The sequence below is a fragment of the Oncorhynchus mykiss genome, chromosome 10 (assembly GCF_057628025.1).
Source record: "Oncorhynchus mykiss isolate SJ-2025 chromosome 10, ASM5762802v1, whole genome shotgun sequence".
NCBI lineage: Eukaryota > Metazoa > Chordata > Actinopteri > Salmoniformes > Salmonidae > Oncorhynchus > Oncorhynchus mykiss.
The window spans coordinates 19,046,190-19,073,659 of NC_143031.1; the positions used below are offsets into that span (position 1 = coordinate 19,046,190).

At 45.8% G+C, this 27,470-nt stretch overlaps 1 protein-coding gene across 6 annotated transcripts in view; it reads left to right on the top strand.

The window, feature by feature from the left end:
* LOC110533442 (double C2-like domain-containing protein beta) overlaps positions 1-27,470 on the top strand; it is a 165,833-nt gene that overhangs the window by 88,041 nt on the left and 50,322 nt on the right. For all 6 annotated transcript variants that reach the window (XM_090186062.1, XM_090186059.1, XM_090186060.1 and 3 more), the window contains one exon: positions 17,767-17,841. In XM_090186062.1, the coding sequence (XP_090042188.1) occupies positions 17,767-17,841 (75 nt within the window). The remainder of the gene's footprint in view (positions 1-17,766; positions 17,842-27,470) is intronic.

Consider the following 27,470-nt stretch of genomic DNA (forward strand, 5'->3'; position numbering starts at 1 on the left):
AATCTCCATCCCAGTCTCAGGTCTTTTGCAGACTCCATCAGGTTTTCTTCCAGAATGGTCCTGTATTTGACTCCATCCATCTTCCCATCAATTTTAACCATCTTCCCTGTCCCTGCTGAAGAAAAGCAGGCCCAAACCATGATGCTGCCACCACCATGTTTGACAGTGGGGATGGTGTGTTCAGCTGTGTTGCTTTTACGCCAAACATAATGTTTTGCATTGTTGCCAAAAAGTGCAATTTTGGTTTCATCTGACCAGAGCACCTTCTTCCACATGTTTGGTGTGTCTCCCAGGTGGCTTGTGGCAAACTTTAAACGACACTTTTTATGGATATCTTTAAGAAATGGCTTTCTTCTTGCCACTCTTCCATAAAGGCCAGATTTGTGCAATATACGACTGATTGTTGTCCAATGGACAGAGTCTCCCACCTCAGCTGTAGATCTCTGCAGTTCATCCAGAGTGATCACGGGCCTCTTGGCTGCATCTCTGATCAGTCTTCTCCTTGTATGAGCTGAAAGTTTAGAGGGACGGCCAGGTCTTGGTAGATTTGCAGTGGTCTGATACTCCTTCCATTTCAATATTATCGCTTGCACAGTGCTCCTTGGGATGTTTAAAGCTTGGGAAATCTTTTTGTATCCAAATCCGGCTTTAAACTTCTTCACAACAGTATCTCGGACCTGCCTGGTGTGTTCCTTGTTCTTCATGATGCTCTCTGTTCTTTTAACGGACCTCTGAGACTATCACAGTGCAGGTGCATTTATACGGAGACTTGATTACACACAGGTGGATTGTATTTATCATCATTAGTCATTTACGTCAACATTGGATCATTCAGAGATCCTCACTGAACTTCTGGAGAGAGTTTGCTGCAGTGAAAGTAAAGGGGCTGAATAATTTTGCACGCCCAATTTTTCAGTTTTTGATTTGTTAAAAAAGTTTGAAATATCCAATAAATGTTGTTTCACTTCATGATTGTGTCCCACTTGTTGTTGATTCTTCACAAAAAAATACAGTTTTATATCTTCATGTTTGAAGCCTGAAATGTGGCAAAAGGTCGCAAAGTTCAAGGGGGCCGAATACTTTCGCAAGGCACTGTATGTCCAAAAATGCCACAGAGACTCCGAATGTTTGTAATTCAAGGTCATTGATTAACAAAGTGGATGAATTTAAACTGCTTCTTCAATCTGTAAATGCAGACATTGGATGTGTCACTGAAACTTAGGCCCACAAAAATATCCCAGATTAATATATTTTCTAACAAGAAAATGTGTTCAGAAAATGACAGGTCCAGAGGGGATGATTACCTGTTCAAGAGTCTTATGGCTTGGGGCTAAAAACTGTTGAGAAGGCTTTTTGTCCTAGACTCGGCACTCCAGTACCACTTGCAATGCGGTAGTAGAGAGAACAGTCCATGACTGGGGTGGCTGGGGTCTTTGACAATTTTTAGGGCCTTCCTCTGACATCGCCTGGTGTAGAGGTCCTGAATGGCAGTTAGCTTAGCCCAAGTGATGTACTGGGCCGTACACACTACCCTCTGTAGTGCCTTGCGGTCAGAGGCCGAGCAATTGCCGTACCAGGCAGTGATGATACCAAAATCAAATCAAATCAAATCAAATTCATTTATTATAGCCCTTCGTACATCAGCTGATATCTCAAAGTGCTGTACAGAAACCCAGCCTAAAACCCCATACAGCAAGCAATGCAGGTGTAGAAGCACGGTGGCTAGGAAAAACTCCCTAGAAAGGCCAAAACCTAGGAAGAAACCTAGAGAGGAACCAGGCTATGTGGGGTGGCCAGTCCTCTTCTGGCTGTGCCGGGTGGAGATTATAACAGAACATGGCCAAGATGTTCAAATGTTCATAAATGACCAGCATGGTCCAATAATAATAAGGCAGAACAGTTGAAACTGGAGCAGCAGCACGGCCAGGTGGACTGGGGACAGCAAGGAGTCATCATGTCAGGTAGTCCTGAGGCATGGTCCTAGGGCTCAGGTCCTCAGAGAGAGAGAAAGAAAGAGAGAAAGAGAGAATTAGAGAGAGCATACTTAAATTCACACAGGACACCGGATAGGACAGGATAAGTACTCCAGATATAACAGACTGACCCTAGCCCCCCAACACATAAACTACTGCAGCATAAATACTAGAGGCTGAGACAGGAGGGGTCAGGAGACACTGTGGCCCCATCCGATGACACCCCCGGACAGGGCCAAACAGGAAGGATATAACCCCACCCACTTTGCCAAAGCACAGCCCCCACACCACTAGAGGGATATCTTCAACCACCAACTTACCATCCTGAGACAAGGCTGAGTATAGCCCACAAAGATCTCCGCCACGGCACAACCCAAGGGGGGGAGCCAACCCAGACAGGAAGATCACATCAGTGACTCAACCCACTCAAGTGACGCACCCCTCCTAGTTATGGTATGAGCCCCAGTAAGCCAGTGACTCAGCCCCTGTAATAGGGTTAGAGGCAGAGAATCCCAGTGGAAAGAGGGGAACTGGCCAGGCAGAGACAGCAAGGGCGGTTCGTGGCTCCAGAGCCTTTCGGTTCACCTTCACACTCCTGGGCCAGACTACACTCAATCATATGACCCACTGAAGAGATGAGTCTTCAGTAAAGACTTAAAGGTTGAGACAGAGTCTGCGTCTCTCACATGGGTAGGCAGACCATTCCATAAAAATGGAGCTCTATAGGAGAAAGCCCTGCCTCCAGCGGTTTGCTTAGAAATTCTAGGGACAATTAGGAGGCCTGCGTCTTGTGACCGTAGCGTACATGTAGGTATGTACGGCAGGACCAAATCAGAGAGATAGGTAGGAGCAAGCCCATGTAATGCTTTGTAGGTTAGCAGTAAAACCTTGAAATCAGCCCTTGCCTTGACAGGAAGCCAGTGTAGGGAGGCTAGCACTGGAGTAATATATGATCAAATTTTTTGGTTCTAGTCAGGATTCTAGCAGCCGTATTTAGCACTAACTGAAGTTTATTTAGTGCTTTATCCGGGTAGCCGGAAAGTAGAGCATTGCAGTAGTCTAACCTAGAAGTGACAAAAGCATGGATGAATTTTTCTGCATCATTTTTGGACAGAAAGATTCAGATTTTTGCAATGTTACATAGATGGAAAAAAGCTGTCCTTGAAACAGTCTTGATATGTTCTTCAAAAGAGAGATCAGGGTCCAGAGTAACACCGATATCCTTCAGTTTTATTTGAGACGACTGTACAACCATTAAGGTTAATTGTCAGATTCAACAGAAGATCTCTTTGTTTCTTGGGACCTAGAACAAGCATCTCTGTTTTGTCCGAGTTTAAAAGTAGAACGTTTGCAGCCATCCACTTCCTTATGTCTGAAACACATGCTTCTAGCGAGGGCAATTTTGGGGCTTCACCATGTTTCATTGAAATGTACAGCTGTGTGTCATCCGCATAGCAGTGAAAGTTAACATTATGTTTTCGAATGACATCCCCAAGAGGTAAAATATATAGTGAAAACAATAGTGGTCCTAAAACGGAATCTTGAGGAACACCGAAATGTACAGTTGATTTGTCAGAGGACAAACCATTCACAGAGACAAACTGATATCTTTCTGACAGATAAGATCTAAACCAGGCCAGATCTTGTCCGTGTAGACCAATTTGGGTTTCCAATCTCTCCAAAAGAATGTGGTGATCGATGGTATCAAAATCAGCAATAAGGTCTAGGAGCACAAGTACAGATGCAGAGCCTTGGTCTGACGCCATTAAAAGGTAATTTACCACCTTCACATGTGCAGTCTCAGTGCTATGATGGGCTCTAAAACCAGACTGAAGCATTTAGTATACATTGTTTGTCTTCAGGAAGGCAGTGAGTTGCTGCGCAACAGCCTTTTCAAAAATATTTGAGAGGAATGGAAGATTCGATATAGGCTGAAAGTTTTTTATATTTTCTGGACCAAGCACAGGAAGCAGCTCTTTCAGTAGTTTAGTTGGAATAGGGTGCAGCTTGAAGGTTTAGAGGCCATGATTATTTTCATCATTGTGTCAAGAGATATAGCACTAAAACACTTGAGTGTCTCTCTTGATCCTAGGTCCTGGCAGAGTTTTGCAGACTCAGGACAACTGAGCTTTGAAGGAATACGCAGATTTAAAGAGGAGTCCATAATTTGCTTTCTAATAATCATGATCTTTTCCTCAAAGAAGTTCATGAATTTATTACTGCTGAAGTGAAAACCATCCTCTCTTGGGGAATGCTGCTTTTTAGTTAGCTTTGCGACAGTATCAAAAAGGAATTTCGGATTGTTCTTATTTTCCTCAATTAAGTTGGAAAAATAGGATGATCGAGTAGCAGTAAGGGCTCTTCGATACTGCACGGTACTGTCATTCCAAGCTAGTCGGAAGACTTCCAGTTTGGTGTGCCGCCATTTCCGTTCCAATTTTCTGGAAGCTTGCTTCAGAGCTCAGGTATTTTCTTTATTCCAGGGAGCTAGTTTCTTATGAGAAATGTTTTTAGTTTTTAGGGGTGCAACTGCATCTAGGGTATTGTGCAAGATTAAATTGAGTTCCTCAGTTAGGTGGTTAACTGATTTTTGTCCTCTGGTGTCCTTGGGTAGACAGAGGGAGTCTGGAAGGACATCAAGGAATCTTTGTGTTGTCTGTGAATTTATACCACGTCTTTTGATGTTCCTTGGTTGGGGTCTGAGCAAATTATTTGTTGCAGTTGCAAACGTAATAAAATGGTGGTCCGATAGTGCAGGATTATGAGGAAAAACATTAAGATCCACAACATTTATTCAATGGGACAAAACTAGGTCCAGAGTATGACTGTGACAATGAGTAGGTCCAGAGACATGTTGGACAAAACCCACTGAGTCGATGATGGCTCCGAAAGCCTTTTGGAGTGGGTCTGTGGACTTTTCCATGTGAATATTAAAGTCACCAAAGATTAGAATATTATCTGATATGACTACAAGGTCCGATAGGAATTCAGGGAACTCAATGAGGAATGCTGTATATGGCCCAGGAGGCCTGTAAACAGTAGCTATAAAAAGTGATTGAGTAGGCTGCATAGATTTCATGACTAGAAGCTCAAAAGACTTAAACATAATATTTTTTTGTAAATTGAAATTTGCTATCGTAAATGTTAGCCACACCTCCGCCTTTGCGGGATGCACGGGGGATATGGTCACTAGTGTGGCCAGAAAGTGAGGCCTCATTTAACACAGTAAATTCATCAGGCTTAAGCCATGTTTCAGTCAGGCCAATCACATCAAGATTATGATCAGTGATTAGTTCATTGACTATAATTGCCTTTGAAGCAAGGGGTATTAAGTATCCCTATTTCGAGATGTGAGGTATCTTGATCTCTTTCAATAATGACAGGAATGGAGGAGGTCTTTATCCTAGTTAGATTGCTAAGGCGAACACCGCCATGTTTAGTTTTGCCCAACCTAGGTCGAGGCACAGACACGGTCTCAATGGGGATAGCTGAGCTGACTACACGGACTGTGCTAGTGGCAGACTCCACTATGCTGGCAGGCTGGCTAACAGTCTGCTGCCTGGCCTGCACCTTATTTCATTGTGGAGCTAGAGGAGTTAGAGCCCTGTCTATGTTGGTAGACAAGATGAGAGCACCCCTCCAGCTAGGATGGAGTCCGTCACTCCTCAGCAGGTCAGACTTGGTCCTGTTTGTGGGTGAGTCCCAGAAAGAGGGCCAATTATCTACAAATTCTATCTTTTGGGAGGGGCAGAAAACAGTTCTCAACCAGCGATTGAGTTGTGAGATACAATTACTCGATGCCGACACATCTTTCTAGCTGATTTACACGCTGAAGCTATGTTGTGCTTGGTGATCTCTGACTGTTTCATCCTAACATCGTTGGTGCCAACGTGGATAACAATATCTCTATACTCTCTACACTCGCCAGTTTTAGCTTTAGCCAGCACCATCTTCAGATTAGCCTTAATGTCGGTAGCCCTGCCCCCTGGTAAACAGTGTATGATCGCTGGATGATTCGTTTTAAGTCTAATACTGCGGGTAATGGCGTCGCTAATGACTAGAGTTTTCAATTTGTCAGAGCTAATGGTGGGAAGCTTTACTTAGTGTATGTAAACTTATGACCCACTGGAATTGTGATACAGTATAAGTGAAATAATCTGTTTGTAAACTATTGTTGGAAAAATTACTTGTGTCATGCACAAAGTAGATGTCCTAACCGACTTGCCAAAACTATAGTTTGTTAACAAGAAATTTGTGGAGTGGTTGAAAAAACGAGTTTTAATGACTCCAACCTAAGTGTATGTAAACTTCCGACTTCAACTGTATACACATACACACTTTTTTTTAGTATATACCTTTATTATTCCCCGCAAACCCTACCACCCCTCCCCCAATTGGAGTAAACTAATAAACAAAAACACTTAGGCTTCTACCTTCTGTTTATACATACTATACACATTTTGCAGACACAATCTATTTTACAGTAGTTATATTTTGTTTGTTTTTAGTGTTGGCATTCCTCTATTTCTGATGTCCGTCCAGTTTGATTTATATTTGTATCTGCTATTTCACAAAAGTTCTGAACCTATATACATTTTACAGACCCCGTATGTTTTACATTTGTTATCTTGTTGTTATTCGTCCAACCCTTCAGCTCCATTCAACCCCTCCCATCTAACTCTTAGAAATCCAAAATGAATGGTGTTATTTGCCATATATTTCACAACTGTGTTGTGATGCTTCACAGTACTGAACCTTTCTATTCTCATAGTTTCAACAGATTGTAAATTAAAGATTATTTTTTTTACAAAAATAATGATTATATTATTGATCGATTGACTGTGACTTTTCAAATCACCCAGTATTGCTATCTGCAGTGTTAGTTCTAGGTAAATATTGCAATTCTTCAGCCATTCCTGGACCTGTGACCAAAAACGAGCTACATATGGACAGTACCAAAATAAATGATCTAATGACTCTGCCTCCTTGCAGCAAAATCTGCAGAGCTGGGAAAATTGTATCCCCCATATATATAACATTCTATTTGCAATAATTTTGTGTAATAATTTAAATGGAATAATTCAAATCCGTCGTCGTTTTGCGTTTTGGTACATTGAAAATCAGTCTTTCCTCAACTCTTTGCCAAGAGAGACTGGCATTCATTGTATTGATGTTAGCCACTAGGTCCTTCTTTGCAGCACTTGACCATATGACTGGACAATAATCAAGATAAGATGAAACTAGAGCCCGCAGGACTTGCTTTGTGGTGTCAAAAAAGCAGAGCATCTCTTTATCACGGACAGACCTCTACAACCATTAAATCTTCAGTGTATGTTTTGACCATGACAGTTTACAATCTAAGGCAGGGATGGCTAACTTAGAAGGGGTTAGGGGCCTTAAAATATCTGAACTCATCATGAGGTGCCGCATTTGCTCGCGGGTCTGCAGGAACCACCAGTTGTCCATCCCTGATCTAAGGGGGGGAGGGTGTATGGATGTGAGTGGCTCCTGCAGATTCGAGAGCAACTGTCCTGAATTTGTTCAGCCACACCATTCAGTGCCAGATTCAGGCTGAGGGTACGGTGTATGTTTTTATTTTATCGGTGTAAGTTTATGTGCAGTACCTGAAAGTCTATGAATCAACAGGTAAAGTAGTGGAGCCTTTCAAATCAAATTATATTTGTCACATGCGCCAAATACTGTGAAATTCATACAAGCCCTTTTCCAACAATGCAGTTTTAAGAAAGAGAGAAAATAGAGCCTTTCTAAATTGGGCGTACATCCTACAGTATACTATACATTTGGGCCAGTATCACGATACTTGCTAGTATCGTGGCGTAGGAAAAAAAACACAAAGCGGATTTAATTTCTTTATAAGTTAAAGGCTCTGCATGGTCAATCCGACATCTGCATCAAGGAAGTGAGTTTGTGTTTATACTGGACCTCCCGCCCCACCTACCATCAAGAAATCATGTCAATGCGGAGCTGTACGGAGCCCTTTGCATTGTTACAAAATTTGGCCTCTGCATTCCTCCGGAGGCTCTGCAATTGCGTCACACTATCCATACTGCACCTACGACCACATTTTCGGATTAAGCATAAATTGTCTCTTAACCCCACCATGACTGTTACTCTGGGATCTCCACCCCAACTCATCTATTCCATTATCACTGCTGTTAGTGATTGATGCCTCTGCAGGTACCCTCTGCAGGTACACAGGCCAGTCAGATATGCTAACAAAGACATATGCCAGAGACAGTTAAATGTGGCAGGGAATAAGGCCAAAATGCAGCAACTGGGAAAAGGGTCTCCAGATGTAGCCCAGATGCTAGACAGAATGTATTAAGAACATTTATGTTTTAAGCAAACAGTGGGTTAGTTTTAGTTTTTTTGAAATCTGAGATAGATTAGACTTTGTGTTTTTCAAAAAGCATTTTTTGGGGGCAGTTGTGTGCATCCCACACAAACCTGCAAGATAAAGGTATGCATACTTTCAAGCAGCTGCCTGTGGCTTCTTTGATAAATAGGTAAGAAAAACAGTGAGTGTATCCTACTGTCACGAACCTCGCCGAGGTTGGTGCCTCTTCCTGTTCGGGTGGTGCTCGGCGGTCGTCGTCGCCGGCCTATTAGCTGCCATCGATTCCCTTTCCGTTTGTTTTGGGTTATTGGTTAATTGGGTACACCTGTTTTGTATTAGGATTTGTTTGTAGGGTATTTAAGGGCACTAGGCCCGCTGGGTATTTGTGCGGGCTTGTTTTTGTTACTCTGTGTTTTGTTGGTGTGATTTATTATTGTATTTATTCTCCGGACTGTTTAGTCCTGTTGTTGTTTTGGACTAGCAACGTATTTACGCCCTGTGTGTTGGCGTGACTGTTTTTGTTGCGCTGGGGAATAAATCTGAGGAAAACGACTGAACCCTGCTCTCTGCGCCTGATTCCACCCACCACACCTAGTAGATCGTAACAGAAGCCCGCACCACCTGAAATGGAGTCAGCAGGAGCAGCGACCACTCCTCTCCCCACTATGGAGGAGCGCGTTCATCACCATACAGCTGTCCTCCATCGGATTGGTACCGCGATGGACCAGATGATGGAGAGGATGGAACGATGGGAGCGGAGTGGTCTCCCGACATCTACCCCAGCTCCCCCACTCCCGACACCACCTACTCCACCTACATCGTCCTCTGGGTCCGGCGCACTACGTCTCTCCCCCCCGAGGGAGTACGATGGAGCGGCTGCTGGGTGGCAGGGATTTTTGCTCCAGCTGGAGCTCTACCTGGCTACCGTGCGTCCGGCTCCCTCGGGTGAGGAGAGTGTGAGCCTCCTCGTCTCCTGTTTAACGGGCAGGGCCCTGGACTGGGCTAACGCAGTCTGGAACAGTCCAGACTCAGCTCGGGACAACTACCTGGAGTTCACTCGCCGTTTCCGAGCAGTGTTCGATCATCCACCAGAGGGTAAAGCGGCGGGTGAGCGACTGTTCCACCTCAGACAGGAGACGAGGAGCGCGCAGGACTTCGCGTTGGAGTTTAGGACCCTAGCTGCTGGTGCTGGGTGGAATGACAGGGCCCTGATGGACCATTACCGGTGTAGTCTCCGGGAGGACGTCCGCCGGGAGCTGGCTTGCAGGGACACAACTCTCTCCCTGGATGAACTAATAGACATGTCTATTCGATTGGACAACCTGCTAGCTGCCCGCGGGCGTTCAGAAGGGGTCCTGTTAATTCCACCGTCCAGCTCTCCCACTCCCACTCCGATGGAGTTGGGAGGAGCTGCATCTAGGGGGATCAGAGGGGGCTCCTCCTGCTCCTATTGTGGACGGAGAGGACACACTTCGGACCGGTGTTGGAGGAGTCCCTCTGGGAGTCGAGATGGTCGGCAGAGCGCTCCTCGGCCACCCCAGGTGAGTAAGCACCAAACTCACCCAGAGCTCCCTGTTGGTCACATGTTTTTGTTAATTTTTTTCCCTGCATTTTTCCCCTCTCTTCAGCATAAGGCGCTAGTCGATTCAGGCGCAGCTGTGAGCTTTATGGATCGTGGACTCGCCCGTAAATTGGGTATTCCGTTAGTGCAGATAGACCCACCTGTCCCCGTGCACTCCTTAGATAGCCGACCGCTAGGGTCAGGGCTGGTCAGGGAGGCCACGATTCCGCTGGACATGGTAACGCAGGGGAATCATAGGGAGAGGATCAGTTTCTACCTTATTGATTCACCTGGGTTTCCGGTGGTGTTGGGGGTTCCCTGGCTGGCTATTCACAATCCCCTTATTTCCTGGAAACAGGGGGCTCTTAAGGGGTGGTCAGACGAGTGTTCAGAGAGGTGTTTAGGAGTTTCCATCGGTGCCACGACGGTGGAGAGTCCAGACCAGGTTTCCACCGTGCGCATTCCCCCAGAATATGCCGATTTGGCTATCGCTTTTAGTAAGAGGAAAGCGACCAAATTACCACCCCATCGACGGTGGGATTGCGTGATAAACCTCCTGGAGAACGCTGCACTTCCCCGGAGTCATGTGTACCCACTGTCACAGGAGGAGACGCTGGCTATGGAAACATATGTCACGGAAGCTCTGAGACAGGGGTACATTCGGCCCTCCATGTCACCCGTCTCCTCGAGTTTCTTTTTTGTGAGGAAAAAGGAGGGAGGTCTGCGTCCGTGCATTGATTATCGAGGTCTCAATTCGATCACAGTGGGTTTTAGTTATCCGCTACCTCTCATCGCTACGGCGGTGGAATCATTCCACGGAGCGCGTTTCTTCACAAAACTGGACCTCAGGAGCGCGTATAATCTGGTGCGTATTCGGGGAGGAGACGAGTGGAAAACAGCGTTTAGTACCACATCAGGCCACTATGAGTACCTCGTCATGCCGTATGGGTTGAAAAATGCTCCAGCCGTCTTTCAATCCTTTGTAGATGAGATTCTCAGGGACTTGCACGGGCAGGGTGTGGTAGTCTATATTGATGACATCTTGATTTATTCTGCCACACGCGCCGCGCATGTTTCCCTGGTGCGCAAGGTTCTTGGGCGACTGCTGGAGCATGACCTATACGTCAAGGCTGAGAAATGTGTGTTTTCCAAACCAGCCGTTTCCTTCCTGGGTTATCGCATTTCCAGCTCGGGGATGATGATGGAGTGTGACCGCGTTAATGCCGTGCGTAATTGGCCGACTCCGACCACGGTAAAGGAGGTGCAGCGGTTTTTAGGGTTTGCCAATTACTACCGGAGGTTTATCCGGGGTTTTGGCCAAGTAGCGGCGCCCATTACCTCACTGCTGAAGGGAGGGCCGGTGCGTTTGCGGTGATCAGCAGAGGCTGATGGAGCCTTCAACCAGTTGAAGGCACTGTTCACTGGGGCTCCCGTGTTGGCGCATCCGGACCCTTCGTTAGCATTCATAGTGGAGGTGGATGCGTCCGAGGCTGGGGTTGGAGCCGTGCTGTCTCAGCGCTCGGGTACGCCACCGAAGCTCCGTCCCTGCGCTTTCTTTTCTAAGAAGCTGGGTCCGGCAGAGCGGAACTATGATGTGGGGGACCGGGAGTTACTAGCTATGGTAAAGGCCCTGAAGGTGTGGAGACACTGGCTAGAGGGGGCTAAACACCCTTTTCTCATCTGGACTGATCACCGTAATCTGGAGTATATTCGTGCAGCGAGGAGACTGAATCCGCGCCAGGCTAGGTGGGCCATGTTCTTTACACGTTTTAGATTTACGATCTCTTACAGACCAGGTTCCCTCAACACTAAGGCCGACGCGCTGTCCCGTCTCTATGACACTGAGGACCGGTCTATCGAACCCACTCCCATCCTTCCTGCTTCTCGGCTGGTGGCCCCAGTGGTATGGGAGGTGGACGCGGACATCGAGCGGGCGTTGAGGGTTGAACCTGCGCCTGCACAGTGTCCGACTGGCAGAAGTTACGTACCGCTTGGTGTTCGTGATAAGTTGATTCGGTGGGCTCACACACTACCGTCTGCGGGTCATCCGGGGATCGATAGGACAGTGCGGGGTCTTAGAGGGAAATACTGGTGGCCCACCTTAGCTAGGGATGTGAGGCTCTATGTCTCTTCCTGTTCGGTATGCGCCCAGAGTAAGGCTCCTAGGCACCTTCCTAGAGGGAAGTTACAGCCCCTCCCGATTCCACAACGGCCATGGTCCCATCTCTCGGTAGATTTCCTTACTGATCTTCCCCCATCTCAGGGGAACACTACCGTTCTGGTCGTTGTGGATCGGTTCTCTAAGTCCTGCCGTCTCCTCCCATTGCCTGGTCTCCCTACGGCCCTACAGACTGCAGAGGCTCTTTTTACCCACGTCTTCCGGCACTATGGGGTCCCAGAGGATATCGTCTCCGATCGGGGTCCCCAGTTCACATCTCGGGTTTGGAAGGCGTTTATGGAGCGTCTGGGGATCTCGGTCAGCCTTACCTCTGGTTATCACCCCGAAAGTAATGGGCAGGTGGAGAGAGTAAACCAGGAAGTGGGCAGGTTTCTGAGGTCGTATTGCCAGGACCGGCCAGGAGAATGGGCAAGGTACGTCCCATGGGCAGAGTTAGCCCAGAATTCTCTTCGGCATTCGTCCACGAATATGTCGCCATTCGAATGTGTACTGGGTTACCAGCCGGTCCTGGCTCCGTGGCATCAGAGTCAGACCGAGGCTCCTGCGGTGGAGGAGTGGGTACAGCGCTCTAGAGAGACCTGGCGGGCAGTCCAGGATTCTCTCAGGCAGGCCAGTGAACGGCAGAAGAGAGACGCTGACCGCCACCGCAGTGAGGCCCCGGTGTTCGCACCAGGGGACAGGGTCTGGCTCTCGACCCGAAACCTGTCCCTCCGCCTGCCCTGCCGGAAGCTGGGGCCGCAGTGTGTGGGGCCATTTAAAGTCCTGAGGAGGATAAACGAGGTGTGTTATAGATTGCAACTTCCCTCTTATTATCGTATTAACCCCTCGTTTCATGTGTCTCTCCTCAGGCCGGTGGTAGCTGGTCCCCTACAAGACAGTGAGGTACCGGAGGTCCCTCCACCCCCTCTGGACATCGAGGGGTCCCCGGCGTACACAGTACGAGCTATTCTGGACTCGAGACGCCGGGTGAGGGGCCTGCAGTACCTCGTGGACTGGGAGGGGTACGGTCCGGAGGAGAGGTGCTGGGTACCGGGGAGGGACATTTTAGATCCTTCCCTCTTGAGGGATTTCCATCGCCTCCACCCGGATCGCCCTGCGCCTCGTCCTCCGGGTCGTCCTCGAGGCCGGGGTCGGCGCGCTGCGGGAGCCGCGCGTCAGGGGGGGGGTACTGTCACGAACCTCGCCGAGGTTGGTGCCTCTTCCTGTTCGGGCGGTGCTCGGCGGTCGTCGTCGCCGGCCTATTAGCTGCCATCGATTCCCTTTCCGTTTGTTTTGGGTTATTGGTTAATTGGGTACACCTGTTTTGTATTAGGATTTGTTTGTAGGGTATTTAAGGGCACTAGGCCCGCTGGGTATTTGTGCGGGCTTGTTTTTGTTACTCTGTGTTTTGTTGGTGTGATTTATTATTGTATTTATTCTCCGGACTGTTTAGTCCTGTTGTTGTTTTGGACTAGCAACGTATTTACGCCCTGTGTGTTGGCGTGACTGTTTTTGTTGCGCTGGGGAATAAATCTGAGGAAAACGACTGAACCCTGCTCTCTGCGCCTGATTCCACCCACCACACCTAGTAGATCGTAACACCTACACCATTTGAAATTTGCCAAACTCCTGTTTACTTGAATATAATTAAAGCTTAAAGATCCAATGCAGCCATTGTTATCTCAATATCAAATCATTTTGAGGTAACAATTACTTACCTTACTGTGATTTGTTTTCTCTAATTAAAATAGTAAAACGAAACAAAAATAGCTTCTTAGCATAGAGTAATTTCTCAAGCAAGAATTTTGCTAGGACTGTCTGGAAGTGGTCTAAGTGAGGAGGGGAAGTCTGAAAACTATCTTTGGAAGTCTTTCTTATTGGTCTAACTCATTTACCGGATGATGATGTCACCAGGCAGGCCAAACTCCATCCCACCAAAACAGGCTTATATTTCAGCCACTCTTTTCAAACAGCTCCAACACTAAAAGGCATTATCATCATTTTCACAATTTAACTCTATTATTTCAACCTCATGGTGTGGAAATATTGATACAACTGAGTAAAATATTTTTTTAACGGTACTGGGCCTTTAACAGAATGAAATTCCACACAAGCCATGTAAGGCCATGAAGCTTAGGTTATCTACAAGACTTCTTACATCCCTCCAATTCCCTCCAGCATTTCACTGAAACTAATCTCTACATTCACAAACATGTATTCTGCATTGCCCAACCACACACACCTCCTCACGTAAGGAGATGAAGCAAGGAAGGGTAATATTAAAGATAAAGAGGACTTGATTTGATTCAACAAATTCAGACATTTCCAGGCATGTGGGGAAAGGGGCCGGAGGGAGGCGGAGACACAGGCACAACACACAAAGGCAGCATCAAGGGGAATTGATGACTATGTGTGAGGTGTGTGGATACACTGTTGCATGGTGCCCATCTGCCTTTCATAACCGTCATCTCCCCCCGTTTCCCCATAATTATGATCAACTGGCTATTCACTGGTGGCTTAGGCAATCAGGGCCACGATCATGCGGATGATCATCTGTTCATCCGACACCAAACCCACATAATTCATCTCTGCCCAGTTTAGAGTTAAGGTCAGTGGGGTGGTAACCGCCACGGAGGGAGATAGTATCTACTGTATGTCAGTCCCTTCAATCAACTGCCATTTTTTAGTGCCATAGTTTCAAGTTTTAATGGGAAAATATGTATGCTATAGCCTATTCGCTGTCTTCACTTTCAAGAGATGTCAAAAAATTGTTAGATGATGAAAGCATTTCAGCTTTGGTTGTAGGTGGTCATTTGACAATGGCCTCTCATGCTTGACTTCAACCATTTTCTAAATGAGACATTCATGGCTCAATTTGGGCCATCATACCTGGTATCCTGTAGAACACTTAACCAGATGTCCAGGTATTTCAGACCAGTGCCCATGTCTGGTCCTCCTCTAGCCTGGTGGAACTATTCTGATCTCGGTCACTAGCCTGATCTCGCTTGCTTCTGTTTCGGTTGACTGGGCTAGTCTTCAGTAAGGAAGAAAACTGGGTAGAGGGGGTTGTAGCTGCACAGGGAGCTTTGGTTGAGTGTTACCTCACCATGTATTTAATGCTTCCACCCATACAGCCTAACAGTCAGGGTTTTGGTCAATTCCAATGTAATTTGAAATTCCAATTAAATTCACTCATGGAGTAGAGAATTTATGTTGAATTCAATTCAAATGTCAACATTCTTTAAGTTATTGAATTGGGATTAGACTGTTTGGACTATTTCAATTGAAATTGAATTGTAACTGTACAAATATTTAATCTTGAATTCATGGAAGTAAGGCAATTAGTATAAAAAATGGAGTACAGGATTTGTTTTAAATCATTTCAACTCGTATTTTTATATTTCCTGTATAGCTAGCCTGTCTGAACGGTGACATTATCATCCTGAAAGCCTGAAGGAATTGAATTCAAATTGGAATTTGGGGAATGTACCTAACATTGGAATTGAGAGGAATTGAATTATCTCTGAATTCAAAGACTGAACTGGAGTTTGAATTGAGTTATATGAAATTTACAGGGAGAGGGAAACCCCAACTTAACCCCAACTCTGGTGACAACGCAAGAACACAATATCATAGTGCGTCAAAGCTACTGATCTATTGCTCTTCAGCGATGTAACAGAGTGAAGGAGCACCCCTAGGCTCATACTGTATGTCAGCCAGTTAGCTGTTTAAACCATGAACAAAACAATTTACCTAGGGAAGCATCCACTCACTAAACACTACATATACTCAATACATCAGCCTTGAGCTGCCTGTCAAATGCAAAGCTGATATTTCATGTTACTTGTAGACAGCTTATTCCAAAGTGTCTGAATCCTATTGGGTTCAGCCCAGAGACTGGTAGTGGTATCTACAGTAGAACATAACATAACATAACTTGGAGTAGTGAGGCCCACAAGTATTTGTTGGGAACCTTTTTGTTGTCTGGCGCAATTCCACGACAGATCCTATCAATTCACATCTGTGGAGCGTCTCTGAAGCAGCTCGCACAATGGGGAGACACTGGCACCGCTGGACTATCAAAGAGAACATCCATCTGTGTCCCACACAAACATCTGACTCAACCTGGGGCTTTGTAGAGGAGATGAGATGCTGCGAATGAAAGGAGGAAAGGCCCAGAGCGTAGAGAGTAGAGGCAGTAATGGACCTCCAACAAATGATTGCTAAGAAGAAGCGACGTAGGAACAGAGAAAAAACACTCATTCCCTCCTGCTCCACTCAGTCCTACAATCATATTTCAAGCTTTTTTGTTCTTAAAGTTTTCATAGTTTGGTTTTGATGTGGAATTGGAATGTGACATGAGTTTTTGATTAGGCACACACAAATATGTATAAAAGGTTTTGCAGACGAGTAGCCGCCTCACGAAAATAGAAATATTAACTTTGCACTTGTTCACCCGAAACTCATGGGGATCAAAAAAAACATTCATTACCAAGGGTTGCTCTGTGTTGGGAGAGAAATACCACACACACAGTGATGAATGTTCATCCCACACATGGCTGAGCAAATAAGTTTGGGAGATAGGATAGCACTGACGCAGACAGACAGACACGTGCGAGCTCACACACAAAAGGAAAACAGTTCAACTTAACTAAGGGGGAGAGAGAGAAAAAGTACAACTTTGATTCAGCTGACACTCGGCAATTGCAAACAAGTCACAAACAACTAAGAGTTACAACAATCTGTTTATTGTAACTTCAAATATTAATACATGTCCATCTGACAATGGCCTAGTACAAGGTTGGGCAACTCCATTCACTGCCGCAGTAGCTGATGCTGCACATCAATGGTGTTTGGTTGATATGGGGAAATATACAGTGCCTTGCAAAAGTATTTAGACCCCTTGGATTTCTTCACATTTTGTGTTGGTGTCCTGATAGGTCACCCATTGAGCATGTTTGGGATGCTATGGATTAACATGTAGGACAGCGTGTTCCAGTGCCCGCCCGTATCCAGTAACTTCGCACAGCCATTGAAGAGGAGTGGGGCAACATTCCATAGGCCACAGTCAACAGCCGGATCAACTCTATGTGAAGGAGATGTGTCACGCTGCATGAGGCAAATGGTGTTCACACCAGATACTGACTGGTTTTCTGATCCACGCCCCTACTTTTCTGTGACCAACAAATACAAATCTGTATTCCCAGTCATGTGAAATCCATAGATCCATAGATAGATTAGGGCCTAATTAATTCATTTCAATTGACTGATGTACTTTTATGAACTGTAACTCAATAAAATCTTTGAAATTGTTCCATTTTGCGTTTATGTTTTTGTTCAGTATAGCTGATTTACTAACACATATGCTGAACCAGTACTTCACATGAACCGTTTTAGTTCTCTTGTTAGAGAGCTAACCTTCATAAGAGTTATATTTACTCGTTATTTCAGTTTCTCTCAACACATTCTGAAGTCGACTGAGGCAGTGAGATGGAATTTTTAGTTTGTGGAAAAGTTATTTTGCCAGCTGTGGAACAGGTCTCACGTCTGGAGTTTCTATTTAGGTGACATGGCTTTTGTTCTTCTGACGAGGTTGTGCACTTGACAGAAACAAACGTTTTTGACTTAAATTGGATGTCAGGTGGCCTTGTATGTCTGGCAGGTACTACCTTGTGAAGTCTTACGACACTCTCTTCTCTGTCTGTCTCTCCCACAGGGGCTAAAACCCATGGACCACAACGGGCTCTCAGATCCATATGTCAAACTGCACCTGCTGCCTGGGGCCAGTAAGGTACGTAGCTGTCTTATTATACTTACATTAAAATGTACATTATAGTAGTTTAGTTGCTAACTCAAATTATGTGTGTCGTCTGAACAGTTCATAGGCACTATGATAATAGTAATATATTTCTTTCCTCATACAATACAATCTGTCATTTATAGGCTAACAAGGAGATGTGCCCTTTTCTTTCCAATGAGGTCATTTCTGGACAATCATTTTTGCCATTTAGGGGACCATTTTTGGCTCAAGAGCACCAAGTGTGTTACACTCCAAAAACAGAGATGTTTTCAGACCTCAAATGTGTTCTTCTGTTGAGATAAGTCCAGCTCCAAGCCCATCTGCTTTGTAGTTCCAGCGATATGCCACTGTCCAAAAAGAATAGAAAGATAAGAACCATATAATGTCCAGGTTTATTGTGCTTATCTTTTCCATTCAATTGAGGTGTATAGCTGAGGCCTACACAACTGGTGGTGTGGGACATGAATTCATCTTGATATTAGGATACTATTGAAAACATCTGACAAACTTAGATTTTGGAGTGTAATGTCCTTTCAATACTCTAAATGCAGTGATGCATTGATGCATAATGTTGTCATTGGCCTGTGTGTTGCATATCAGATGGTGTCATGTCTGATTATCGTAAATGAATGGACACTGTCATGCCCTGTTATGAAAGCGGACACTATCATGCCCTGTTATGAATGCTTGGAATATACAGTAGCTTACGTGAAGGTTTATCTGTTGCTGTGACTCTGCTGCTTCTACTCTGTTCTTTATTTTACACATATTATTATCTATCCTGATGGCTAGTCACTTTACCCTGCCTTCATGTACATTGAGCAAAAATATAAACGCAACATGCAAAATGTCAAAGATTTTACTGAATTACAGTTCCTATAAGGAAATCAGTCAATTTCAGTAACTGTATTAGGCCCTAATCTATGGATTTCACATGACTGGGAATACAGATATTAATCTGTTGGTCACAAATACCTTAACAAAAGAAAGTAGGGGCGTGGATCAGAAACCAGTCAGAATCTGGTGTGATCACCATCTTCTTCGCATAGAGTTGATCAGGCTGTTGATTGTGGGTTGTGCAATGTTGTCCCACTCCTCTTCAATGGCTTTGCGAAGTTGATGGATAATGGCGGGAACTGTAACACGCTGGCATACACGTCGATCCAATGCATCCCAATGAGCATGTCTGATGAGTATGCAAGCCATGGAAGAACTGGGACATTTTCAGCTTCCAATAATTGTGTACAGATCCTTGCGACATGGAGCTGCACATTATCATGCTGAAACATGAGGTGATGGCAGCGGATGAATGGCACGACAATGGGCCTCAGGATCTCGTTACGTTATCTCTGTGCATTCAAATTGCTATCCATAAAATGCAATTGTGTTCGTTGTCTGTAGCTTATGCCTGCCCATACCATAACCCCACCGCCACCATGGGCACTCTGTACACAACGTTGACATCAGCAAACTGGTCGCCAACGAGACGCCATACATGCTGTGTGCCATCTACCCGGTACGGTTGAAACAGGGATTCCTCTGTGAAGAGCACACTTCTCCATACTGCAGTCAGGTCAAGACCCTGCTGAGGACGACAAGCACGTAGATGAGCTTCCCTGAGACGGTTTCTGAAAGTTTGCAGAGAGATTCTTCAGTTGTGCAAACACACAATTTCATCACTTGTCCGGGTGGCTGGTCTCAGATGATCCCACAGGTGAAGAAGCAGATGTGGAGGACCTTGGTGGCGTGGTTACACATGGTCTGCGGTTGTGAGGCCAGTTGCACGTACTGTCAAATTCTTTAAAACGATGTTGGAGGCGGCTTATGGTAGAGAAATTAGAGTGCCCTTTTATTGTCCCCAGCACAAGGTGCACCTGGGTAATGATCATGCTGTTTTAATCAGCTTCTTGATATGCCACACCTGTCAGGTGGATGGATTATCTGGGCAAAATAGAAATGCTCACTAACAGGGATGTAAACAAATTTGTGCACAACATTTGAGAGAAATAAGCTTTTTTGTGCATATGCAACATTTCTGGGATATCACACGCATTGTATTAGGCGCATTTGATAAATACAATTTAATTTGATCAAACTGGCTTAGGGTAGATCGGGCCCTATGACAAGTAGTTTAGGAAGAGTGTTACAGTGATTAATTAGTGAAGAGAGCATTGCTATTGAGCCATTACTAATTTCAGATTATGTCTACGGTTATCAGACAGTTGGCAATTAATTTTATCCATGCTGATCGTGTCCATTCAAAGGGATGACGCATGCTGTCCCATTCTCTCCAACCCCCTCAAGTTTAGCCCATCCTCATCTTCCATTCATTGCCAAGCCAAGACCTTATTTCATTACCAAAGCCCAGGTAGTCTTTCACTGTGACTTATTATGTCAGTTCAAGGGTTTTGAATCCTTTAATCAAATTCTTGTAGTGTAGTACCATCGGATCAAGCCAGTTCTTTTTACATGTTTGTTACCATTTCCCGGCCACAAATACTGTTGTCTTGCCGTATTGTCATCTTTGTCTCCGTGATCTAGCCTTCTGTCATGCCAACAATCCACTTAGCAGCTGCAAATAAGGGTTTCCTAATCACCCAGGCTGTCCCCAACTGTCTGGACACCTTGACCTCCGTGTGAACTCTCCTTAAGACCATTAATAGGTAATAGATTGGGTGTGAACGTCGAGCATATGGACACTGTTTACTTTGGGGGCCTGAAATTGCACCACAAACATAGCAGCTGTGACAGGCCTCAGATGTTCCTCACTCCTTCTTAATGGCGGCCATCAAGTGGTCCAGACAGAGAGACTTGCCGCCAGAGAATTTACCTCCAATTTTGTTTTGCTTGTGTCTGAGTTTGGTCTAGTGCAAACGCAGCCAACTCCAGACTGCAGACTGCGCATGACCTGTAAAAAAAAAATTCGAATTTCAATCCCCAAATTGATCTCCTCAACCCGGTCTGCACACCTCTCATCGGTTTCCCCCTTTTTTAATCAATATGTCTGTCCCAATAAAACAATGACATTTGAAAGAGGAGGGTAATTCACTTCCCCTTTTCATAAAAACTCAACACAATTTTCCTTAGCGATGGTGTCAACCTCTGGTCCTGGAGAGTGTTAGACAGACACATTGCTCTGGTTGTTTGTGTGGCGTTTCAGAAATGAATCAGCTACTGTTTGAGAGGAAACCAATAAGCTGGGGCTTTGTTCCCCGGAACATTCATGTGCGATGACTCAGTGGCAAATAATCCCACCAGTTAATGGAAGATGTTCTTCATCCTCACTGTCCATTACTCACCACCACACACAATATCATCTTGCTGTTTTGTTCAACTCAACACTGTTCCCTAGCAGAACTTGAGGGCTTGTGAAATCCACCTTGCAAAGCAATGTACTTCTCCAATCACTAAATTGGAGTGAAGTGTCTCATACCAATGTAACTCTGTGGTAGGAGCTATTCCTTAACTTTCTATAAAGAGCACAATACAGTGTAAAAGCTACATACCATCTTCTTCACAAGTCAACATATAAGCAAGGGTTTGCCAATGACATGCATACGTCTATGTTTTTTTCATACTGAACTCTCTATTTTTATTTTTTTTTTATTTACCCCTTTTTCGTGGTATCCAATTGTTGTAGTAGCTACTATCTTGTCTCATCGCTACAACTCCCGTACGGGCTCGGGAGAGACGAAGGTTGAAAGTCATGCGTCCTCCGATACACAACCCAACCAACCCAACCACTGCTTCTTAACACAGCACGCATCCAACCCGGAAGCCAGCCGCACCAATGCGCCGGAGGAAACACCTGGCCACCTTGGTTAGCGCACACTGCACCCAGCCCGCCACAGGAGTCGCTGGTGCGCGATGAGACGAGGACACCCCTACCGACCAAGCCCTCCCTACCCCGGGCGACGCTAGGCCAATTGTGCGTCGCCCCACGGACCTCCCGGTCGCGGCCGGTTACGACAGAACTTCTCCAATCACTAAATTGGAGTGAAGTGTCTCATACCAATGTAACTCTGTGGTAGGAGCTATTCCTTAACTTTCTATAAAGAGCACAATACAGTGTAAAAGCTACATACCATCTTCTTCACAAGTCAACATATAAGCAAGGGTTTGCCAATGACATGCATACGTCTATGTTTTTTTCATACTGAACTCTCTATTTTTATTTTTTTTTTATAAAAAAAAATAATAATTTTACCCCTTTTTCGTGGTATCCAATTGTTGTAGTAGCTACTATCTTGTCTCATCGCTACAACTCCCGTACGGGCTCGGGAGAGACGAAGGTTGAAAGTCATGCGTCCTCCGATACACAACCCAACCAACCCAACCACTGCTTCTTAACACAGCACGCATCCAACCCGGAAGCCAGCCGCACCAATGCGCCGGAGGAAACACCTGGCCACCTTGGTTAGCGCACACTGCACCCAGCCCGCCACAGGAGTCGCTGGTGCGCGATGAGACAAGGACACCCCTACCGACCAAGCCCTCCCTACCCCGGGCGACGCTAGGCCAATTGTGCGTCGCCCCACGGTCGCGGCCGGTTACGACAGAGCCTGGGCGCAAACCCAGGAACTCTGATGGCACAGCTGGCGCTGCAGTACAGCGCCCTTAACCACTGCGCCACCCGGGAGGCCCCGAACTCTCTATTTTAATCAAATATCCAACCTCGCTCTTATCACAAAAGATTACTAACCAGAGGCTGCTGCTGCATATGCAACCGTAAATATAGATACTTCCTCATGTAATGGCTTATGTAAAGCCATTGAATGTGTGATTCATCACTGTGGAATTATATTCTTATTGCATCGACCCCAGTCAACAGCCATACAATGGCACTACTTTGCAGATTCTAGTGATAACCAAAACCATGTATACCTTATATGTACATTATGTATGTGATTTGTGGTTCTCTTACCTACCTTAAGTTAACTGCACTGATTGTAAATCACTGGTGATAACTAGCTAATGCAGTCAGCATGCATTGATTGATTGATATTGGTAGATTTGTTTCATTTGAGAAATATTCAAATCACTGGCAGGCAGCCAGGTTGATATTTCCCTGGCTGTCGTTGGTGACTAAATACATCTCTCACATCAGATGGTAATCAGTTATAGATCACCACTTGTGATGCACAAACAACGCACCACAGCCGAGAGATAGATGAACACAACACGGAAGCTTCTTGTTAAAACTTTTGTTTATCGAACCCACTGGAATTAATAATTGCCTGCTTATTAAGTTCCCAGCATGCATTGATATGCCTATTCTTTCATTTAATTGCAATCTGGCATTTGCATTCTACGTCTGAGAAACGCACGGCGTTGTCCTTGTGTGTCGCTACTGTGGCATTCTGGTGTTGATGAAATCACCCGAGAACTGAGAAGGTGTCATATAAACAGGGAAATTGAGATTGATATGGATGAGATGAGACAAGATTTCTAATCTGAATTACAGACGTGGGAATTGAACCCTTGTCTCCGGGTTTAGGGCTGTTGCGGTGACCGTATTACCGCCACGCCGAGAGTCATGAGTCCCAAATCCCACATGACCGTTGAGTCATGGTAATATCCTTTTATGCAATCTGGACATGCATTGGTAGTAACCAATTCGCTAATGACCGTCAGGTCACTAATGGTCTGATACTTGATACTAAGTGCTCTATTGTCCCTATAACTACTCTGATACCAACGCAAATACAATCGAAAGTACAACAGTGGTGTGCAGAACAGCATTTCGGAACGCACAACTATTCGACCCTTGTCACGGATGGCCTATTGCAGCGGAAGACCACACCGGGTTCCACTACTAGTTCAGTTTACTTGAGAGTCCCCAGACTTCAACCCAATAGAGAATATTTGGGATGAGATGGACTGTTCTAAAGGCAGGTCTGACCCGGTACCTAATAAACTGCCCGGTGAGTGTATATGAGCCCAAGCCCCCACAAAAAACACATCATCAAAATAATGATTGTGTCATTATACAATACATAGCCTAATAGCCTACCACATATTACTCCCGGCAGAAAAAAACACCAAATAGATTTAAGATGTTCTCCAAAATGAAACGAATTCTAGTACCTTTTGAGTGTGAACTGTATACTGGATTAGCATACTGGATGGACGGTCGACCTTATGCTACACTCCAAACTTTCTTTCCATGAGTCTGGGAGAGAATAGCCCTAGTAATAGGGATTTTCTTTATATTTTCATAATTAATAGACTGACACATTAACTTTAGCCACAGCATATCTCACCACCATGCGTTTCCATCTCCTCTTCTCTCACCTTCATACCTTTCTCAAGCGCGCAGAGAGAGTAGCTGTCAACAGTTTAATGAAATATGTTTTGTTGTGAAAACATCTTACTATCAATGTTCCCAAGCAGATTTCACTTGGTTTTCCAAATGAAGCACTGGGTAGCTGCAGAAACAGGGTTGGATATCCCATGGCATACAGAGTTTGGGCGGAATATCACCTGTCTCACAGTGAGAGGCAGCATGCTCCTCAAACAGTGGTTGATGTGTGGTGTGAAATAAGGGTTCTTATAAGCCCAGACATTTCTATATGCAATCCCATGTGAAAGCAGAGTTCTGATGGTTACCACTAAAAAGAGGAGGATCCCAGCTGCTAATATATTGATTTCTCAGCTGATAATATTAAGCACATGCTCCACTATAAAACCGGAGTAGCCTACCCAGCATGATTGAAAAACAAACCATGGGAAGCAGCCTCCATTCGCTATTCGAGTGCATACGGATTACATTTATTTTTCCCCTGCCCCTGTTGCTGCTCATTTGATAACGGGCCATTCTAAATCTTAAACAAATGTTACATATTAGTAAAGACAAGGTTAATTTGAGAAAAGTCTGATGGGTGAAAATATGATCACTTGATGAGATAACACCTTGTGTGCAGCCTGAGGCAAGGAACTGTCACGTTCTGACCTTTACTTCCTTTGTTTTGTCATTATTTAGTATGGTCAGGGCGTGAGTTGGGTGGGCAGTCTATGTTTGATTTTCTATGATTTGGGGATTTCTATGTTTCGGCCTAGTATGGTTCTCAATCAGAGGCAGGTGTCATTAGTTGTCTCTGATTGAGAATCATACTTAGGTAGCCTGGGTTGCACTGTTTGTTTGTGGGTGATTGTCTATGTTGATTGCTTGTTTCAGCACAGTTCGCATTAGCGTCACGGTTGTTATTTCGTTTATTGTTTTGTATAGTGTTTCAGTGTTCAGTGTTTTCTTTATTAAAATTCATGATGAGCACATACCACGCCGCATTTTGGTCCTCCGATCCATCTCGCCTCTCCTCTTCAGATGAAGAGGAGGTCAACCGTGACAGAATCACCCAACACAACAGGACCAAGCGGCGTGGTAACAGTCAGCGGCAGCAGGAGCAGCGCGAGGAGTACTGGACATGGTAGGATGAGTTGGATGGTAAAGGACCCTGGGCACAGCCTGGAGAATATCGCCGCCCCAAAGAAGAGCTGGAGGCGGCGAAGGCGGAGAGGCGCTGGTATGAGGAGGCAGCACGGCGGCGTGGAGAGAGTCAGCCCCAAAAATGTCTTGGGGGGGGGGGCACACAGGAAGTGTGGCGAAGCCAGGTAGGAGACCTGCGCCAACTTCCTGTGCTTACCGGGGGGCTGGAGAGACCGGGCAGGCACCGAAGCGCACGGTGTCCCCAGTGCGGTGCATAGCCCAGTGCGATACATTCCAGCTCCATATTGGCCGGGCTAGAGTGGGCATCGAGCCAAGTGCCATGAAGCCGGCTCTACGCATCTGGTCTCCAGTGCCTCTCCTTGGGCCGGCTTACATGACACCAGCCTTGCGCATGGTGTCCCCGGTTCGCCTGCATAGCCCAGTGCGGGCTATTCCACCTTGCCGCACTGGCAGGGCGACCGGGAGCATGCAACCAGGTAGGGTTGGGCAGGCTCGGTGCTCAAGAGCTCCAGTGCGCCTGCACGGTCCGGTCTATCCGTCACCACCTCCATGCACCAGCCCTCCGGTGGCAGCCCCCCGCACCAGGCTGTCTCTCCGGCTCATCCTTACAGGTACTCCCGCCTGTCCAGCGCTGCCGGAGCCTTCCTCCTCTCCAGCGCTGTCGGAGTCTCCCGCCTCTCCAGCGCTGCCAGAGCCTTCCTCCTCTCCAGCGCTGTCGGAGTCTCCCGCCTGTTTGGCGCTGCCAGAGCTGTCCTCTCCAGCGTTGCCGGAGCTTCCTGTCTGCCCAGCGCCATCTGAGCTCCTCGCGCCGCCAGTGCCGCCAGTCTGCCCAGGAGCCGCCAGTGCCGCCAGTCTGCCAGGAGCCGCCAGTCTGCCAGGGGCCGCCAGTGCCGCCAGTCTGCCAGGGGCCGCCAGTGCCGCCAGTCTGCCAGGGTCCGCCAGTCGCCGCCAGTGCCGCCAGTCAGCCAGGGGCCGCCAGTCAGCCAGGGGCCGCCAGTGCCCCTCAGCCCAATTCTATGATTTGGGGATTTCTATGTTTCGGCCTAGTATGGTTCTCAATCAGAGGCAGGTGTCATTAGTTGTCTCTGATTGAGAATCATACTTAGGTAGCCTGGGTTTCACCGTGTGTTTGTGGGTGATTGTTCCTGTCTCTGTGTTTGCACCAGATAGGGCTGTTTTAGGTTTTCACGTTTCTTGTTTTTGTTAGTCTATTCATGTATAGTTTCTTCATTAAAGAACCATGAATAATCACCACGCTGCGTTTTGGTCCGCCTCTCCTTCACCGCAAGAAAACCGTTACAGGAACAGAGTGCAATAATTTTTTGCAATTTTTTATAATCTTATAGTTCGGTCATGAAGCCCATGACATTCTAAGGTTTTTATCATTCACAACTAAAGTTTCCAAATAACTCTAAATCTAGCATATAGGAAGGACCTGGTTCAAACGATCACTTTTTAACATAGCCACTTCATATTAGCACTCGCTCTGGAATTGGAAAAATATTGTTTATATTTTATTCAGCTAAGTTCAATTATATTCTTCTTACTACTGAACAAAAATATGAAAGCAACATGTAAAGTGTTGTTCCCATGTTTCATGAGCTGAAAAAGATGCCAAAAAGTTTTGATACACACAACATTTGTGTAAAAATTTGATTACATCCTTGTTAGTGAGCATTGCTCCTTTGCCAAGCTAATCCATCCACCTGACAGGTGTGGCATATCAAGAAGCTGATTAAACAGCACGATCATTACACAGGTGCACCTTGTGCTGGGGACAATAAAGGGCCACTATAAAATGTGCGGTTTTTTTCACACAACACAAAGCCACAGATGTCTCAAGATTTGAGGGAGTGTGCAATTGGCATGCTGACTGCAGGAATGTCCAACAAAGCTGTTGCCAGATAATTGAATTTGAATTTCTCTACTATAAGCCACCTCCATTGTTTTAGAGAATTTGGCAGTAGGTCCAACTGGCCTCACACTGTAACCACGCCAGCCGAGGACCTCCACATCCGGCTTCTATTTATGCATAGTCACTTTACCACTACCTACATGTACATATTACCTCAGTTATCTTGACTAACCTGTACCCCCGCACATTGACGGTACCGGCACAGGGGGTGCCGGTATCGGTACCGGCACCCCCTGTATATAGCCTCATTATTGTTAT